The sequence below is a fragment of the Neltuma alba genome, unplaced genomic scaffold (genome assembly GCF_004799145.2).
Source record: "Neltuma alba isolate B1F8T4 unplaced genomic scaffold, ASM479914v2 tig00001378_pilon, whole genome shotgun sequence".
NCBI classification, from domain to species: Eukaryota; Viridiplantae; Streptophyta; class Magnoliopsida; order Fabales; family Fabaceae; genus Neltuma; species Neltuma alba.
Genome location: NW_021632436.1, coordinates 11,317 through 27,984, shown reverse-complemented (window position 1 = coordinate 27,984; position 16,668 = coordinate 11,317). Strand labels below are relative to the sequence as shown.

At 34.5% G+C, this 16,668-nt stretch overlaps 2 protein-coding genes and 1 pseudogene across 3 annotated transcripts; all 3 read right to left on the bottom strand.

The window, feature by feature from the left end:
• Positions 1 to 18: 18 nt before the first annotated feature.
• Positions 19 to 2,354, bottom strand: LOC114756105 (isocitrate dehydrogenase [NADP]-like; annotated as a pseudogene).
• A 2,264-nt stretch (positions 2,355 to 4,618) lies between these two features.
• LOC114756088 (armadillo repeat-containing protein 7-like) lies at positions 4,619 to 7,524 on the bottom strand. Of its 2 annotated transcripts, none has more exons than XM_028945016.1 (7): positions 7,388 to 7,524; positions 6,718 to 6,807; positions 6,481 to 6,517; positions 5,517 to 5,590; positions 5,318 to 5,411; positions 5,145 to 5,227; positions 4,619 to 4,833 (listed from the first exon to the last, which is right to left on the bottom strand). In XM_028945016.1, the coding sequence occupies exons 2-7, from the start codon at positions 6,787 to 6,789 to the stop codon at positions 4,654 to 4,656; spliced, it is 540 nt and encodes a 179-aa protein (XP_028800849.1). In that variant the 5' UTR covers positions 6,790 to 6,807; positions 7,388 to 7,524; the 3' UTR covers positions 4,619 to 4,653. The 2 variants fall into 2 exon arrangements, with proteins under 2 accessions (XP_028800849.1, XP_028800843.1); XM_028945010.1 differs by having other exon boundaries at positions 7,381 to 7,460.
• Positions 7,525 to 8,910: 1,386 nt separating this feature from the next.
• LOC114756073 (UTP--glucose-1-phosphate uridylyltransferase-like) lies at positions 8,911 to 15,876 on the bottom strand. Its single transcript, XM_028944988.1, has 21 exons — positions 15,608 to 15,876; positions 15,397 to 15,444; positions 15,216 to 15,307; positions 15,027 to 15,117; positions 14,443 to 14,503; positions 14,278 to 14,355; positions 14,150 to 14,200; positions 13,966 to 14,039; positions 13,701 to 13,773; positions 13,540 to 13,597; positions 13,375 to 13,421; positions 13,214 to 13,279; positions 12,884 to 12,916; positions 11,599 to 11,651; positions 11,455 to 11,530; positions 11,300 to 11,356; positions 11,133 to 11,216; positions 10,949 to 11,047; positions 10,770 to 10,874; positions 9,329 to 9,400; positions 8,911 to 9,207 (listed from the first exon to the last, which is right to left on the bottom strand). The coding sequence occupies exons 1-21, from the start codon at positions 15,688 to 15,690 to the stop codon at positions 9,181 to 9,183; spliced, it is 1,428 nt and encodes a 475-aa protein (XP_028800821.1). The 5' UTR covers positions 15,691 to 15,876; the 3' UTR covers positions 8,911 to 9,180.
• Positions 15,877 to 16,668: the final 792 nt, after the last annotated feature.

Sequence of the window (16,668 nt, the reverse complement as noted above, 5' to 3'; positions counted from 1 at the left end):
TCCAAAGTTTAAACAGTTAGACTACATTAAAGAAATGATTAAATACAACACATAAACAACATAAGTACTTGGAACAAGGCGAGGGATATTTTTGCAAAGGATTGGCTCTCTGAAGACAGTTCCTGAAAGATTTTTCAAAGATAGAATTAGTAATAAACTAGCATATGTTTTAACCCATCTATCACTTATCAAACCAATGCACAAAGAAGACAAGCTAATCAATCATGCAACATTTGACCGGAAATAATTCATGAAAAGAAGCTCAGTTATGGCGTTACCATTTAAGATGTTCCTAATTGTCCCATTAGGACTCTTCCACATTTGCTTCAGACCAAACTCCTTCACACGAGCTTCATCTGTAAATCATGGTACCAAAAGATAAGTTCTTCCAACATCTACTATCTAACAAGTCATAACATGCACCAACTCTAGCAATATAGTTATCAAACATGTGCCAAGCAATATGATTTACCCCAAACCCAGGAGGATATTTTCTATTTCTTGTTTAATGTAAATGCAAGTACAAAGAGTCATATGAATGTAACACCTCTTATAAGACCCAACCACCATACCTGGAGTTATAGTTGCACACTTAATTGCCACATTATACCTATACAACAGGGCAACGATTACAGAAACAAGTATAGGAACATTGTCAGAATAATCATTAAGCTTCACCAAATTCAAATTGAAGTCTGCCAAAAAAAATGATAATTAAACCATATATAGGTATAGAGAGGGGGGAGGCAAGAGAAGACAAAGAAATAAAGATGGTACTTACAACTCTTAATTTTTAATCACACAATCCGAAAATCTGGCGGAAAAAAAAAAACTATTCCAAGTAAGCAATAGGGTAAGAAGTATGAACATACTTCAGAGTTGCTTCTGCACTTTCAGCGTCACTTTATCATCAGTAGCATCACGATGAGGTAGGCCTAGGTCAAAATACTTAATGTCCAGCTCGAGAAAGGGGAGAATAAGCTATAAAAAAGGATTAAATTTGTACATCAGCATTTTAATGAAAAAAATGTTTTCTAATGATGCAAGAACAAAGTTGATGAGAAATTACCTTGTCCTTGATTGACTTCCAAATAACTCGGGTCATTTCATCACCTGAAAAGCAGTTAGAAAACATGTCATGAAGGAAGGTGAAGTCTGTTCAGACAAGTAAGCATATCCACTATGGTTGAGGCAATGATAGTAATTTAAACCAAGATTTTCAGTATCCTGTGATTTTGGTACATAAATATAACATAAAACCTTCCACGGCTAATTCTTACTGGATGTTATATATGAAGTCTTTTGCACCAGGAAAACCAACAATATAAGTATGTTTTTCAATCTGAGGGCAAGAAGCATCTTGGCGTCTCATTAAGCTAGGCTCCTAAGTTGCGAGTTCTATGAATGACACATTGCCAAAACTCATCTTCCATTCAAAAGAGCCTCCATTAGAATGTCCACTTCTCTAGAACCACCTTTTTTCCCGGAAAAAGGGGCAACGGGGATGTATAATGGGCATTGGAGCACACATCTATACTCGATGATATTAGGGGCCCTTTTTAAAATCTTTTGTCATATTATAGTTTTCCCATAAAAATAGAAGACGGATTTCCAGAAATATCACACCCAATGTCATAGAAGTGATAAAACAGTAGTTCGTACAGTAGTCGTTATGTCATATAATAATTAAATTTCAATCTCCACAATTCACAGTAGGCACTGACGATTTCGCACTATGCAAAGTACATATTCGATCTACAAAATAAAAGAAAAAATACTAGATCAAACTCATCCCGAGCAACATTTCACGATAATTTAACCCAATCCAACACTGAATTTACAAATGTGAACGGATAAGCCTGTCAATAAATGACATAGTTGTAAGCAGTAATAAGTTAATATGTTCCGTAGAACAAGAATATATAAAAAGTACACAAAAAAACAAATGAACCTAGAGAATCGGTAGCCATGGCCCATAATATACTAAAAGCATGAAAATGATCCAACATAAACAGACAGGTTGGTCCACAAAATACCAAGCACAGAGAGAAGTATCTAAGTGAGAGAAATTCAGATGAAGCAACAGATGTTCAAAAATTCTACAGAGTCGGAGTGGAAGCAAACGGATTGCCAAGAGAACGAAGGAGAAGCGTCGTGTTCAAGCTCCATACTCACCGTCCATTTCGACGATAGGATTGGCGACCTTGATCTTCTCGAATCCCATTTTCTGAGCTTCTCTGAGAGTTGAATCGGTGGGAAGGCACAGAGAAGAAGATGCGGAAGTAGAAGTAGCTGAGAAGTGAGAAGAAACGGATGAACAAGGTGCCGAAAAGTAGGACGCAACTGAAATACTTCTCTGCCGGGGAACATTCGACTACGTGCAGGCGCATCACGAGCTGAAACGTCATGAATGCCCTTTTAATCTCATCGAATTACACGCTTGCCCCGTCAGTACCCACATCAAAAAATATAAATATCAATATCAAAATTTTTTAAAAAAGGTATATAAAATTTATTTATTCGGATGCAGACGCAACTCTCTTTTTAGTTGTGCGCAAATAAGGAAAAAAGTATGTTGTATTAAAAAAAAAATATTTACGCATATAAAAATTAATTACTCACGTTAAAAATAAGTTGTGCTCTCTTACAGTCTATTTGGTATGGGAACAAATGAGAGGAGGAGAAAGGAGAAAAAATTTTAATGAGTTTGATTTAAAAAATTAAAAAAGTTTAAAAACTTTTAACTAATTTTTATTGTTCCTTTATTTATTTTTCTCTTTATTAAAATTTCAAAACCCAAATTCTCCAATTTTTTTAGAGCTCATTAAAATTTTCCCTCCTGTGTTTTTTTATTTTTCTCGTATCAAATAATACCTAAAGGATTTGGGGGTTTGGCTTTTAGTGCTTTTACGCAAACCAAAATAAAACCCCCCTCATATTAATATTAAAAATATAAGATGGTCAAAATTGGCGTGAGTGCTGCAAAATTGGAAGGTTCAAGCAGCAATGGCATCCATTGTCATAAGACTGATACAATATGAAAGGCAAAATGATATTTGAAGATATTGTAATAATTTTAATTTTTTATCAAATTTAATGACACCGATTTTTAAAATTTTTAAAGAAAAATAAGTTATTGGCGAGAAATATCACATGATCTTCAGATATTATTTTCCCAATATGGAAGGTCGTGTTTTAATTGTCCACTAGGACCTTGAAAAGTACATACCAAAAGCTTATTAAAAGGGACAAGAGTTCATGAATCCATTTGGAATAACTTATAAATAATTTTTCAATCGTAATTTATAAAATATGAGGTAAATATATAAAAAAAAATTTTGTCTCAATTTATATAAAACGTACTTATAAGTGATTTCAATTGTAATAAGAAACAAGACTATGTCAGCTACTCTTATAAAATTATGTACAAGCAAAATATCATTATTCTGATTTAAATTGTTTTTTTTATAATATTGAAATTTGAACATGTTGATTTGTATTTCAGAGAGTAGAATAACCCATTTTTTATCATTATAGTCCAAAATATTCCAACAAAATTTTACTAATTTTTACTTTTTTTAAAATTTAATATTTTACTAGGAGCACGCAAGCATACTTTTTCTTTTTTCTTTTTAACATATTTCTTACATGCACCTAATATTAAAAAAATTAATCAAGTTTAAATTTAAAAAATATAAAAAATTGGTTAACTTAGTTATTTATAGTTATATTAACTTTCTTAAATTATGTTCTTTCATTATATACATGTGAACTGTCCTAAATGAAAACCCTTATAATCAATAAGAATATTTTGAAAAAAAAATTATAAATTTAGGAATCAAAGTGAATTAACATCTTATATTTGATATCAAAATCTAACCCTCAATTAAACTAATTAATGACTAGAGATAGTGTCTTCTGAATCATATATATTATCAAGAATTAGTATATACACGAGAAGATACTACATTGAAGCATTGCATGAACCTAAAATGTCTTCCTCCCAATTCCTGCTTAATTACAAATTGAACATAATATCCGTTCTTAGTTTAACCAATCAAACCAGATGACCTGCTTTGATTCACAGAACTAGGAAAATGACATTTGAGCACGAGCATATTCTAAAAACAATAGCAATTAGAGGCATAACAATAGAGTAATGATTACCTCCAATCTTCAGTATAAAATCTTGTTTGCAGGTAGGAGCTTAGTAATGATTCTTCATGGCTTTCATCTACCTCTTTTAAGGGCTAAAAACCATATTTCATTGGTCCCTTCATCAATCTATTTTCTTTTCCATGTACAATGCACTCACTTTTCATCATATACAATCATTAGAAATCCTATCTTTTCCTTTTATATTCATGTGTGTAACCACAAACCCATCTTATCAATATGAATATAAAATATAAAATTTAAAATAAAGTATGCTATCCTCACGCTGTAAGTAAAGTGGGTCATTTGTAGGGACTGTTTGGCCCAACCAGAACTAAGCACCTCCTTGAGTTTTACTTAAGCATAAGGTTGCGTTTTCAACCCTCCGTAAGTTCCTTCCACTACACTAAGTGAAGGATGTTAAAAAAATAAAAAAATAAAAAAAAGAGAGTAAAGTGGCTCATTTTTCCAAATTAGATTAGTATTATAAGCACCAAGCTAGTGCAAGTTCACAGATCCATGTTTGTCCAAAAAAGCTTTAGCTAGATTACTAAAGCTCACACTAACCGTTTCAGCATCTGCATATCTCTTGATAACATCGACTACTTCTGGCTTTAAAACCTCTTCCTTGTTAGATCCGTTACATAGATAGTAAAGAGCTCCAAGTGCATAATTCACCTGGTATCATGTCGTAAGTACTTTGGGTTAACTATCACAAGTAATACATGGAACTTGTATAAAAGTAAATTAACTTGTGATTTTTCAGCACCACCGAAGATATTACTAGTAGTTCCCACATGAAATTTTAAGAATGAAAAAAAACTAATAATAAAGTGGCGAGACTTTGGTGGCTGAGTTCCCATAAAAAGAAGAAATTAAGCAACCTGACCAAACCTAGTTTATTATTTCATCTTTTCTACAAGGTGAATAGATTATAACCATAAGCAAAGATATTGAAACATGGTTAACAACTAAGTTATCACCCTTACAGTGTTCCTAACTGGGCTTGATAAACATTGAATGACAAGAGGAATGCCACCACACTGAGTAACAATATTAGAATTGGTCGGATCTGCAAAAAATTTCCACTACATTTAGTCAACTACATATACCAATTATCAGGTATAGATGCTGACATCACAAAGTGTGAAACTGCACTTACCTGCACAAGCATTGCATATCCCTCCAATTCCAAATTCCACAAGCTTCTCATTGGGTTCTGTTAAGCAGTCCAGAAAAAGTTCCAAAACATTGAGCTGCTTATACATCACCATTAAAAAAATGTTACAAAGCCAATGGTGAGCGATCGTGGTGTAATTCATAACATGGATATTTCCAGCAAGAAAAGGGTTGGGCCAAACCTGACGCAAGAAATTATAATTGTAAGGATCATAGGCAAAGTTCGCCAAATTTGCCACGATTTTCTCTTTTGTCTCTGCAAATACAAGAAACATTGATATGCTGGGAGTAGTGTGTCATGAATCTCATTAAGCAAAGCACTACAATTTACAAACACTTAGAAGCATTTATCCATTCCGATAACAGAGGAAGAGAGAATTTCTCTCCCCAATATCTCAGTAGTGGCTCTATACATCAATTTTAGGATTAGAATCAAATGAATTTTTATTACACATTAGGCCTTGTTGGACCTGCTTAGTTTAACATGACATATTAACAGTACAACTATTTAAAAGCAAGAAGTAAATTCGTAACAATAACATTTTAAACATAATCTTTTCATCACGTATTGACAACATTTCAAATGGATTTAAGGAACCATACAAGAGATAAGAACAAAAAAAATTACTAGGAAGAGGACAAGAGCACACTCTCATCAAGTTCACCACGCCTGTATATTCTAGATGACTTAGGCATAGGTCAGAGGGAAAGATATCAAGGAGGTTGTGTAGCTAACATGGAAAGCGAGCCATGGACACATGAAGCACAGAAAGGGGGGGGGTTAATGGGACTTGATTTGAGAGAATTAATTATGGAGTAGCTTTCAGAGATATCTAGTGCATCAAATGGTTACGAGAAATTTTCTATCTTTCTGCATTATTTCCTATGTCTTTGTTGTGGCGTAAAGACAATAGTTTCACTCCCAATCACGTCAAACCATCAACAGGGCATTTCATTCCAACCCAGTGCCAAAATATATAGGAGAATAGACTGGAAGTGTTACTTTCATGGGCATAAAACATTCTGAGCATGAGAAGCTCAAAATTGCAAATATATGTCTGGTCAAGAGATATCCTGGATTCAATCTTAATGAATTCAAGAAGACAACAAAATTTAAACAACATAAAATAGCAGGGTACTCCGTACCATCTTCAGTTGCGCTCTGAAACTGAGTCACCAATTCCTGAAACAAAGTTTACTCCTTTCAGGTTCCAAACATCAGAGCAATCAATTTAAATAGTTCGTCATTCCGGAAGGAGATAGGACATAAAGCATATGACTAAGAAGTCAAGGAGTCAATGATTCAATTTCACACAGACACGCACAAAGTCACAGTGTATTGAATAAATGTTTTGTGATTAACTGAAAAGAAAGAACAAGTGCCTGAAGGTATTGCAGTCTTGGGGTTCCATATCTTCCAGTTCGCTCTTCTTGCCTCTGGTCATTGGTGAACATGTTCGCTTTTCTTCTAGTCTAAAAAACAATGGAATCTCATTTTACATGGCGAAAACATGCAGAAAAAACCTTATACACAATAGAAGAAAGTTAAACAAGCTTGCTCTTCTTCACAACTTGTGACACCAAGAAGGATATAAATATATACGAGAAAGTAAGCGCATTTTTTTCCAATTGAAAAGCCATATTTCTTCTCAATTAAATGAAAAATAGTCTCAAGCATCAGCAGTCATAGCTCGAGTACCGAAAATTGAAACAGCGTTAACATGAGATCAAGAATTTTCCTACTACGGGTTTAAGAAGCTCCGTTCATGGTTTTGATGCATGATTTCCCAGTTATTCAACAGAAGATTCTAAGGGGATGATAGAAATGAAAACCATAATACCCATTCAATCGAAGGAGAACATGAAACATATCTCGAATTTTTTTTTAAGCTCTAAAAGCAAGGAACTGACATTCCATCATTCGAGAGAAAAAATCAAACAATTCTTCTTCCTATGGATGAAAGTATTATTTTCATGTTAACTATGAGAATGAGAGATCATGAAATGCAAAGCGAGAGAGAGGGAGAGGGAGATACGGAGACCGACCTGTTACACACAGGAATTCACGATGTGCTGAAATGCGGAGTAGTGGGTACTTGTTGTCCTTGGAGCTAGTACCTGCAGGAGTGAAGAGGGAAGTGGAAGAAGCTGAGCCACAACGAGTTTGGCCGGCAAGAGGCGGAGGCTTTATCTCCGTGGCCGTGACCGGTGAGAAATGAATTTTCTTTCGGGAGATTCGCTTCTTATTTGTTTTTTGTTTTTTTGGGTATAGAAAATTGAATTCTTTTTGTTCATTCCATTCCTCTTCGCTGCCAAACGGCCAAACGGGCCCGCCCATTTTCTTTTGTTTTGGTGAAGAGGGCCCGCCCATTTTCTTGTTTCCATGTCAATATTCCGACTCAAAAAATGTTACTATATTATTTTTTTATTATATTATTCTTTATATACAAATGTAACTACTTTAGTTCATACTTGAAATTGGTTTTATGTATCTGATTCAGATTATGATATTCACAATATCTAATAATATTTCACAGCAAAAGGTGCCCTATTTACCAGTATTGCTTTATGTTTTACTTCTAAAGCAATTAGCAAAATAACCAAGGCAAGGTATATGATTTCTTTTAGTGGTATAATTTAGATTCATAAAATCATATAATTTACTATCAATTGTTTCAAAAATATATTGAAATGACTTTACATATATTTAGGTATTCATGAGTGTGTGTGTGTGTGTAGACACACGCACACATGTAATTTTAGAAATATACCATCTAAATATTATAACAATCACTCATATGTCACTTATCCAGTAAAAAGTCACAAACTTGCGAGCTTTTAATAAAATCGCATGTTTCAATTTTGAGAATACTAATGATTTTTAAAAGCCAAATCAAATCTCAATCAATCAATTCAGATTAAGATCAGTTGGGCCACAGGAATGCTATTTACACAGGCGTACTATTTGAAGGTTGGAATCAGTAAAAAATTTTATGGACAAAAAATTGGCTTGAAATTACTACCTCACGTCCTAAATATAAAAACAAGTTAGGAATTAAATTTGATTCTAAATATAAATTCTCAATTCACTTTAAGCCTTTTGAGAATACTAATGATTTTTTCTTTCAAACATGCTGATTCTTAGTTGGTTTTGCATTACCATTGGTGTTCTAGTTGAGGAAGATGATTGGGATTTTGAGGGGCATCTTAGACCTCGTATAATTCTAATTAAATATGAAAAATAATTTCTACACACCTTGTAAATAATAAACCAAACATGTTAATGATAATCATTATTGCATTGCATCACATTGCATTTCCAAAGGAGTCTACAATTGAACCCAATTGGCCTTTATCTTCCAAACTTATAATTTTTTTTAAAAATCTTTATTGATTATAAGGAATTTTCCAGAGAGATAATTCCAATATATATAAATAAAAAGAATATTTTAGGAAGTTCTAACTAACTTAACTAATTTTTTTAATATTTATGAATCAATTATTTTGCTCTTATATTGAAGATCAGAGCTATAACTAGAAATTGTCTGTGCATCGCACCTTGTTATAGGATAAAAGTAAAAGTGAATCAAACTTTTTGCTAATATCAAAAATCATCATACCAATATATGTATAATAAATTTTAAGCCAACCGTTCAACTCATCTCAGACTGTGCAAGCTCGAGGGTTACAAATTACAATCCAGGTAACAAGAATGATAAGCAAAGCTATGTATTTTTTCACCAAAAAGTCTCTTATTTTGCTTTTCTATTGAACTCAGGACAATACATCATCAAGAGGCCACAGCACAATGCATATGACCTGTTCAACTTTGATATCAAAGATTTTTCAGAGATCGTCAGGACCATTGATTTCCTGCACATAAATAATTCATTTTTAGAGTTTTTTTTTTTGGCGCCAACATTTTAGAGAGGCTTAAAATGACAAGCTTATGCAGACATCTAATAAAAAGCAAGCTCCATATTAGTGGGAATACCTTGTTTTCAATTTTGGCACCATCAGGCACTTCCAGCTTCACGCCATCTTTCGCAACAATACTGACTTTGCCCTTTGAGCACCAACAGAACAAGATGCGTCAGAAAGCAAATAGAACGGAAATTTGAAAAAAAAAAAAAAAAAAAAAACGAAGAGAGAAAGAAAGATACAAAATTTTATGCAAATATGAGATAATAACATATCAGTAATCAGAATAGTGTTTCCTATGATCACCCTGATCAATTCGGTTGCTTGCTGAGAATCACAATGAACTTGTTTGTAGCCAAAAGTGCATATAGACATGCTAAAGTTTCTTTAAAGTTTTTAAATGAATGCAAATTATAACAAGGTTCAACATTTTTTTTCTTCACACCAAAAACTAACCAAAATCATATCAAGAGTTACCTTCTAAGAAAATAATTTGAAATATATTGAGTTCAAATAATTTGAAATACATTGAGTTCTAAAACTAAGAATTCTTGGTTTAGGGCCAAAAAAAAAAAACATAAAAAACCTAAGAATTCTTAGTTTTCTTATTGATTTTTCTATCCGCTTTGATTGCTAAATAACCGGGAACTGGTTCAGGCAATTTTTGCTTATAATAACAATACTTTTTTTGTAAAGATATTTCACGAAAAAGAAAAGAAGTTAATATGTGATATAGGTTGGGCCTGAATTTGGATAGATGACGAATATGCACATGCAGATTCATATATCTCAAGACTAGTGTCTCATGGGGTCTTGATGAAGTTTGCGCCCCCTTGGATAAAGTTAATTGTGCAATCCTTAATGGCTTGAGCATCTCCGCGGGCCACCGGGCGCTAGTCTCCACAGCCTCACACAACTCTTTAGACAAATAGGTTTTCTTTCACTAAATGGAATCGGTCGGAGCCTAATTCTTTCATCTTTGAAGACAAATAGCGAGGAAAGTTTATACACTTTGAGAACAATTACCGCAGGTTCCTCCCTTCTTGTTCACCAATACTAGGGAACAGAAGGGGAAAAAGTCCTAGGATTTTGAATTTTGATATGATAATAAGGAAATTCTATGTGACATACAAACCTTATCAAACCTGGCTGGCGCATGGAAATGGATTTATTAATCACTTTCGTGGGCTAGTTAACCAAAAAGGAAAAAAAAAAAAACATCTTTCCCACCTAAATTATAAATTTGGGTTATCTCGAGGAGCCATCAAAACTGAAGTTGAAACTACCTCTTTTCAATTGAATGCAAATAGTGCCAGAGTGCGGGATGATAAATTCAGGCAATATTAGCATGCCAATTAAGTTTTTTAGTTTCGCACAATTTTATTTGTTATCATTTTGTTTGGTAGCGTAAATTCCTTCCCCCTTTTGATAAAAAGAATAGAGTCCTATACTGTAACCTTTGTAATTATCTTCGAAAATAAGAGATTAAACTATAATTGGATTAAATCATATACCTTGAGGGTAACACCAGCTCCAAACCATACATCACCGGCCACTTTAAGATTGTCAAGCTCAACAATGCTAGGAATTGACTTGAAACGATTCAAGAAGTCGCCAACCTGTTCAGAAGGGTGGGAAAATCAGTATTACTCTCACCATCTAATGCAGAATAATCAGTAATGTAAATCTTGACCTTCTTAAATTCTGGTCCCAATTCAATAGCAGGGTTAGCAGGATTTGCCCTTGCTGGGTTACGGATGACAGAGCCATCTTGCAAAGTGTAGAGGTCCGACTGCAAAACAGGAGAACTGGTTATGTCTGACAATACATGAAATTCATATCCAAAATTCATGCCTTGTATCAGAAAAGTTTATAACCTGGACAAGAAGCAAATCAGAAGTTGCCTTCACAGGAAGGAACCGGGATCGAGGCACATTGATCCCAATAGCATTGTCAAAAAACTGGTATGAAAGATGAAAGAGACAAAGAGATAAGTATCATCACCAAGAACATTGTAATAACATGTCAAAACAACATTGAGTACCCTTATTGCTGCACCAGCTGCCGTTTCCAGCTGAAGAACTTTTACTCCATCGACCTCCTAAAATCCTCACAATTTTGTCAGCGGTTTTCCATCCAAGTTCCAAAAGTCTAGCATGAATCCAACATATGTGACTACTGTAGAAGATCAATCCTCACCTTTGGGTTGGGAATAATTTCCATCTTAAGAGCATCGGCTTCAACAAGCCTTTTAATTGCATTCAAGTTCACCCACCTGAAGACCATCTCGTTAGTTGGGCCATATCACCAACAACAATTTGGATAATAGCCAACAAAACTTACAAATTATTTGTGTTGAAAATTTTGAACTTCTCTATCGACTTGAATTCATTGACCTGTGCAAAAAGCAGCATAAAATGAGTCAATGGCATAATCATACTCTCCATCTACTGTCTTATTATTTACAGACATGATCCAGCTACTACAATTTTTGTCAGATGTTGATAATTTCAGGCTTCCAAGTATCAACTTGGACAAGGAGATCTAGATAGAAAGAAGGAGGTAAGAAAATAGAAAAGTTTCTCCATCTGTTCATCCGATTCTCCTAACATGAAACTTTATGATTATAGCTTGTTAGGTCGAATAACTTAACACAGAGAATTGTAAGAGCTCTTTTTCTAATAAAGAAGTATTCCCTCTCCTGACTCTCATTCCCATTGTGGAAGTCATAATCTAGCACCATAGGATAACCACTATATCATCAATGAGAAGACTAGACACATTTTGATTTTTAGAGAAATATGGTTCAAATGCATATCTATTTCATCTGAGAAGAGGGTATATATACAAAGGATGAGCCTACGTAATTACGGCTTATTAGCTTATCAACATAGCCTATCTTACATAAACTATCACATAAGAAGCTTGATTTCCTTCCAGCAGACTCCATACATAACCTACAATACAGTTATAATCTCGTCTATTATCCTATCCTAACATAATTAAACGAATTTAACAGTTCATATCGCCAACGTTTATCAACTGCTTTTGTAGGGAAATATGCCTGCAGAGGATACTCCCTTTGAATCTATTCTGATATAAAGGGCTTTCCTGGTAGAATGAACATTAGTCACGAAAGTACAAGCTAACATAGCATATAGATCAAACAAATGATCAGTACCCCGGAGTTCCTTTTTTAGATGTCAAAATTTGTCAATGAAGAAATATTGTGTTCTCAATGAAAATTATCAGAAATCATGCTTAACAATATTTTCTTCCCTTACTTTGAATCATTAAAGTTCAACCATAAGCGTGATATTTCCTCTCAAGTATGTATGCATTTGATTTTTAATGAAAAAATGTTATGGAAAAAGAATGAAATATAAGATGAAGGAGGATAAAATGCCCTCGGCTCAAGTACTATAACCCATAGCATCAATTCAAGCAAAAGTCAATTGCTGCGTCAAAGAATATAATTATTTAAATCAAGCCAATGCCGTTTCTCACTAAGCTAATCATGATCTTCATACTTCATTATAGAACAATTAGAACTACTGGCTATACTAGCAAAGGGGTAGGTTGCATTAGAAAAGATCCAGGGAAGAACAAGAGAGAATATGTAGCTTACATGTTCATTCGGGACTTGTGCAATTTCCAGGAGCTGCATCAAACATTCAAACATAACTGTCACTTAATGCCAACATTCTTTCTCAGGATTTCAAGTTATCCTAGTTTTCTTGCAATTTCTCCCCAGTTACAAAAATCAAATAGAGGGACATACCAATTGTTAAATTGTAGATGATATGCATATATGGGTGATAATCGTAGAAGGCATACAATTACATCTAAGTAAACGGTCATAGAAAGGTTAAGATGCAGTTTGACGAGTCCAGAACTGTGAACTAATTAAACAGATAAACAATGTAGAGAAATGAAATCCGAATAACAAGATTCATGCCTGAACTCTTCCTTCGTAAGATATTAAAGTGCCACCCTTCACATCAGCCAATGTTTTGGGAGTCACCTGTACAATGACAAGCCCCAAAAAACATAAATAAATGACAAGAAGGCTGAATATTTAAGGCAAGTAACTATTTGACAACAACTATTTTTTGTTACCTCCATACAGTATTCGTTCTTTTTCTGGACCAAATGATTCAAGATTTCTAAATTACCCAGTCAAGGATACTGACAGAAATGACAAAAATACCTTGTGTGTAAATAACAAGTATAGCCACAGATAATAGAAAAATAAGGAATCAATAAGAACCTAAATGAGGATACTCAAGTCGACTATTGCACCCAAGTTATCCGAATTGGCAGCAAACACGTACTCCTTACCCTATAACAGAACAAAAGGAAATGAAGGATCCGTGAAACTGTAGTGACGATATTGGCTATAAAATAACTAAAGGCAAAATCCAACTACGGATTCTGGTGCCAACCTGTAATAACAGAGCATCTAGTTTTCCACTGTTCAATAATGATGCAAAGACATCCCCATGGCCAGGAGGGTACCTACGCACGATTGCTTTGCTCATGAGAAAACTAGAAAGTGAATTCCTTTCAGATAGATGCGTTAAATTACCCGTCTTCTATTTGACAGATGCTACTTCAGCAAAGACTGAACAGAGAATTTTCTAGTAGTATTTGTAGTCGCTAAATTCAATGCAGTAATACTGTGGAGGCAATATTCAATTGTAATCATACCATCCATCCTTGCCAGTCTTCCCTTTCGATGGCAATGGCAAGTAGTCATCAACAACCAATCGAGGATATTGGCTCTGCACAAATTTGAGAAACGCAGCAGAGAAATAAGAGCTCAAAGTCCAGAAACTCCAGAAGGTATAACAGTTCAGAGATTAAAAACAAAATAGGAATTATAATTACGGACCTGGTTAAAAGTATGGATTTCGATATTTGAGCTTTTGTATTTTTCAACAATCTAGAAATAGGCAAATTGTTAGTTTGCAAGTGAACTCGGATACCCAGCAAAGAGGATAAAGAATGAAAATCATGTACCTTTAGCGTATCATCATGAGTGTTGAAGGAGTTCATTAAAAGCAAAGGAACGTTGCTTCCGTATGTGGAATTGAGATTCTACAAAAACACCCAAGTTATCAGTAGAAAGTTCGCACAGGAGAAACAGAAAAAAAAATGACGAGCAAAGAAGGGAAAAAGAGAAACCTCAATTTGTTTGACAATCAAATCAAGAAATGTCAATCCATCTCGAACTTCAATGACTGATCTGCAATAGATTCATACAGAAGCTATGACTCACATACAGGCCATCTCAAATTACAACCGCAGAGAACTCATATCCTGTCAAACTAATACATCTTGCAGGAAGATCTCCTCGAGTCCACGGTATTGATTTTATTTTTCATTGTCCAAAGTCTTCTGACTCTACGTCATGTACGCGCTCATATATACTTAAACAGATTTTTTTTCTCGAGTCTAGCAGTGCATAATGCAGGTTACAGGCTATAGGACAGTGCAAATAACCAGGTTGTTAATTTAAAACGTTTAGGACTGTGACTTTCTTTCTCTTCATTTTGATGAATAAGGATTCGAAAGAAATGAGCACAAGGCATGACAAAGTTGCAGGCAACATTGGTCAAATATAGCGGGAGAGTCAGCACTATCAAAAATTTTAAAATCGGATTGGGCTTAATAAAAAACCAAGAGACTGACAAGTTGATATCAGCTCTGCTAAAGCTTCCCGCCATCAAAACCATCAAGGTAAAAAAAAATGTTATCAAACTCCATACTTTGGACCAGTACAACCCATAGTTGTTCCCAAGCCTCCATTAAGCTTCAGGACGGCAAGCTTGTCCAAGAGCTTCTTTATCTCCGAAGAATCTGCAGAAATTTTGGTATTCATCCATGATAACACTGATCTACAGAAAATGTATCAAATTGAAAAGAGAAAACAACACATGATGATAATTAATTATCACCTTGCGGAGATGGCGCCAAACTGTCATAAGGCACCACCACTTCATCAGTAGGAGTCGCAATCTTACTCCATTCGACGTGCTGCGCTTCGCCACTGTAATGAACTCATCATCAGAATTCACCTAAAGGTAAAGATCAGCAAACTGCAAGCACAAAGATTGAGCTCCTTCATAAGCGATTCACCTGAGAGAGCGAGCTACGAGGTTGATGAATCCGTTCTTCTCATTCTCACTACAGAGTGCAAACAATGCAAATTTGAAATCCAGAAAAGAGAATGAGATTCTGATCTGAGATCCAAGCTCTTAGATGAACAATTAGAAACCGATCAAAGAGATTCACATCAAGAAAACAGAAACAATGATCGGAAACTAATCCAAATCCTGAAATGTGATACCTGATTTGGCTCAATTCTGCAACAGCAGATTTGAGCTTGGACAGTTTCTCCGTATCGGCTGGACTGAGAGTAGCGGCAGCCATTGCAATGGGAATGGAAACTCACAGAGAAGAGAATGACACAATGCTCCGTGGGGCGAGTGAGAATCTGAAAATGTGAGGAAGAGAGAATGTGTACGAAGGTTACGAAGTGTGAAGAGAGAGTGAGAGAGAGATCGTGATGATATAGGCAAAGGAGAAGAAGGCGAGGAGGTGCTTGCAGAAGTTGACGTAAGAACAGAAGGCCAGCGTGGTTTCGGACAGAAGATGCCGCCGAGTTTGGCGTTGCACCGGCTTCGCGTCGATCAATCTGGGCTAAGAGAGGTTCCTGTTGGGCCTCTCAACGTATTTGATGGGCTTGCTATCAAACGTCAATGTATTTTATTGATGTGAAGTTTCAAGGGATCTTACTGCAAGAGATTTTACTTGTTCAATCGTTAAATTGTATTGTACTCATCTTTTTTTAAGTACACATTGACAACTAAAGAGGTAGTCATTAACAACTTAAAATATAACAATTAACAACTATCACAGGTAGATATTAACAATACATTTTCTCAACACATCACAACAATTTAATGCATGAGTTGTTAATAATTACCACAATAGTTATTAATCGTTACACTTTAAGTTGTTAACAATTGTCCTTTCAATTCTCAATATATACTTTTTAAAAAAATGAAATCAACTTAGTAATTGAACAAATAAAACCTCTCGCAATAAGGTCCTTTAAAACTTTAAATTAAATTGATGATTTCAAGAGGCTTGTTTCCATTTATTTTTTTTTGAGTGGGATTTTAGTGTAATTTTTCCTTGTTATTATTACTATTACTCCCTTGGGGTAATTAAGGGAATTGCTTTGATCCCAAAGACTACAAAACATCAATCCATTTTGCGTTCAAAATTTTTAAACTTTTTACTCAAACTATCAATATCAATTGTACATATTAAAAATGATTTTTATTAATGGAAGAATGATTAAAATGATTATTTTAAATAAATTAACATATATGTATTACAAAT

What these genes read in the sequence shown, in the direction of transcription:
- LOC114756088 (XM_028945016.1), bottom strand. Translation starts at nt 6,789, where the DNA reads ATGTTCACCAATGACCAGAGGCAAGAAGAGCGAACTGGAAGATATGGA. An exon ending in CAAGACTGCAATACCTTCAG is followed by an intron (nt 6,518 to 6,717) that starts GCACTTGTTCTT and finishes ACTTTGTTTCAG; the next exon opens with GAATTGGTGACTCAGTTTCA. An exon ending in GATATGCAATGCTTGTGCAG is followed by an intron (nt 5,228 to 5,317) that starts GTAAGTGCAGTT and finishes AATTTTTTGCAG; the next exon opens with ATCCGACCAATTCTAATATT.
- LOC114756073 (XM_028944988.1), bottom strand. Translation starts at nt 15,690, where the DNA reads ATGGCTGCCGCTACTCTCAGTCCAGCCGATACGGAGAAACTGTCCAAG. An exon ending in TGATTGTCAAACAAATTGAG is followed by an intron (nt 14,356 to 14,442) that starts GTTTCTCTTTTT and finishes GTGTTTTTGTAG; the next exon opens with AATCTCAATTCCACATACGG. An exon ending in AAATTATTCCCAACCCAAAG is followed by an intron (nt 11,357 to 11,454) that starts GTGAGGATTGAT and finishes TGAGGATTTTAG; the next exon opens with GAGGTCGATGGAGTAAAAGT.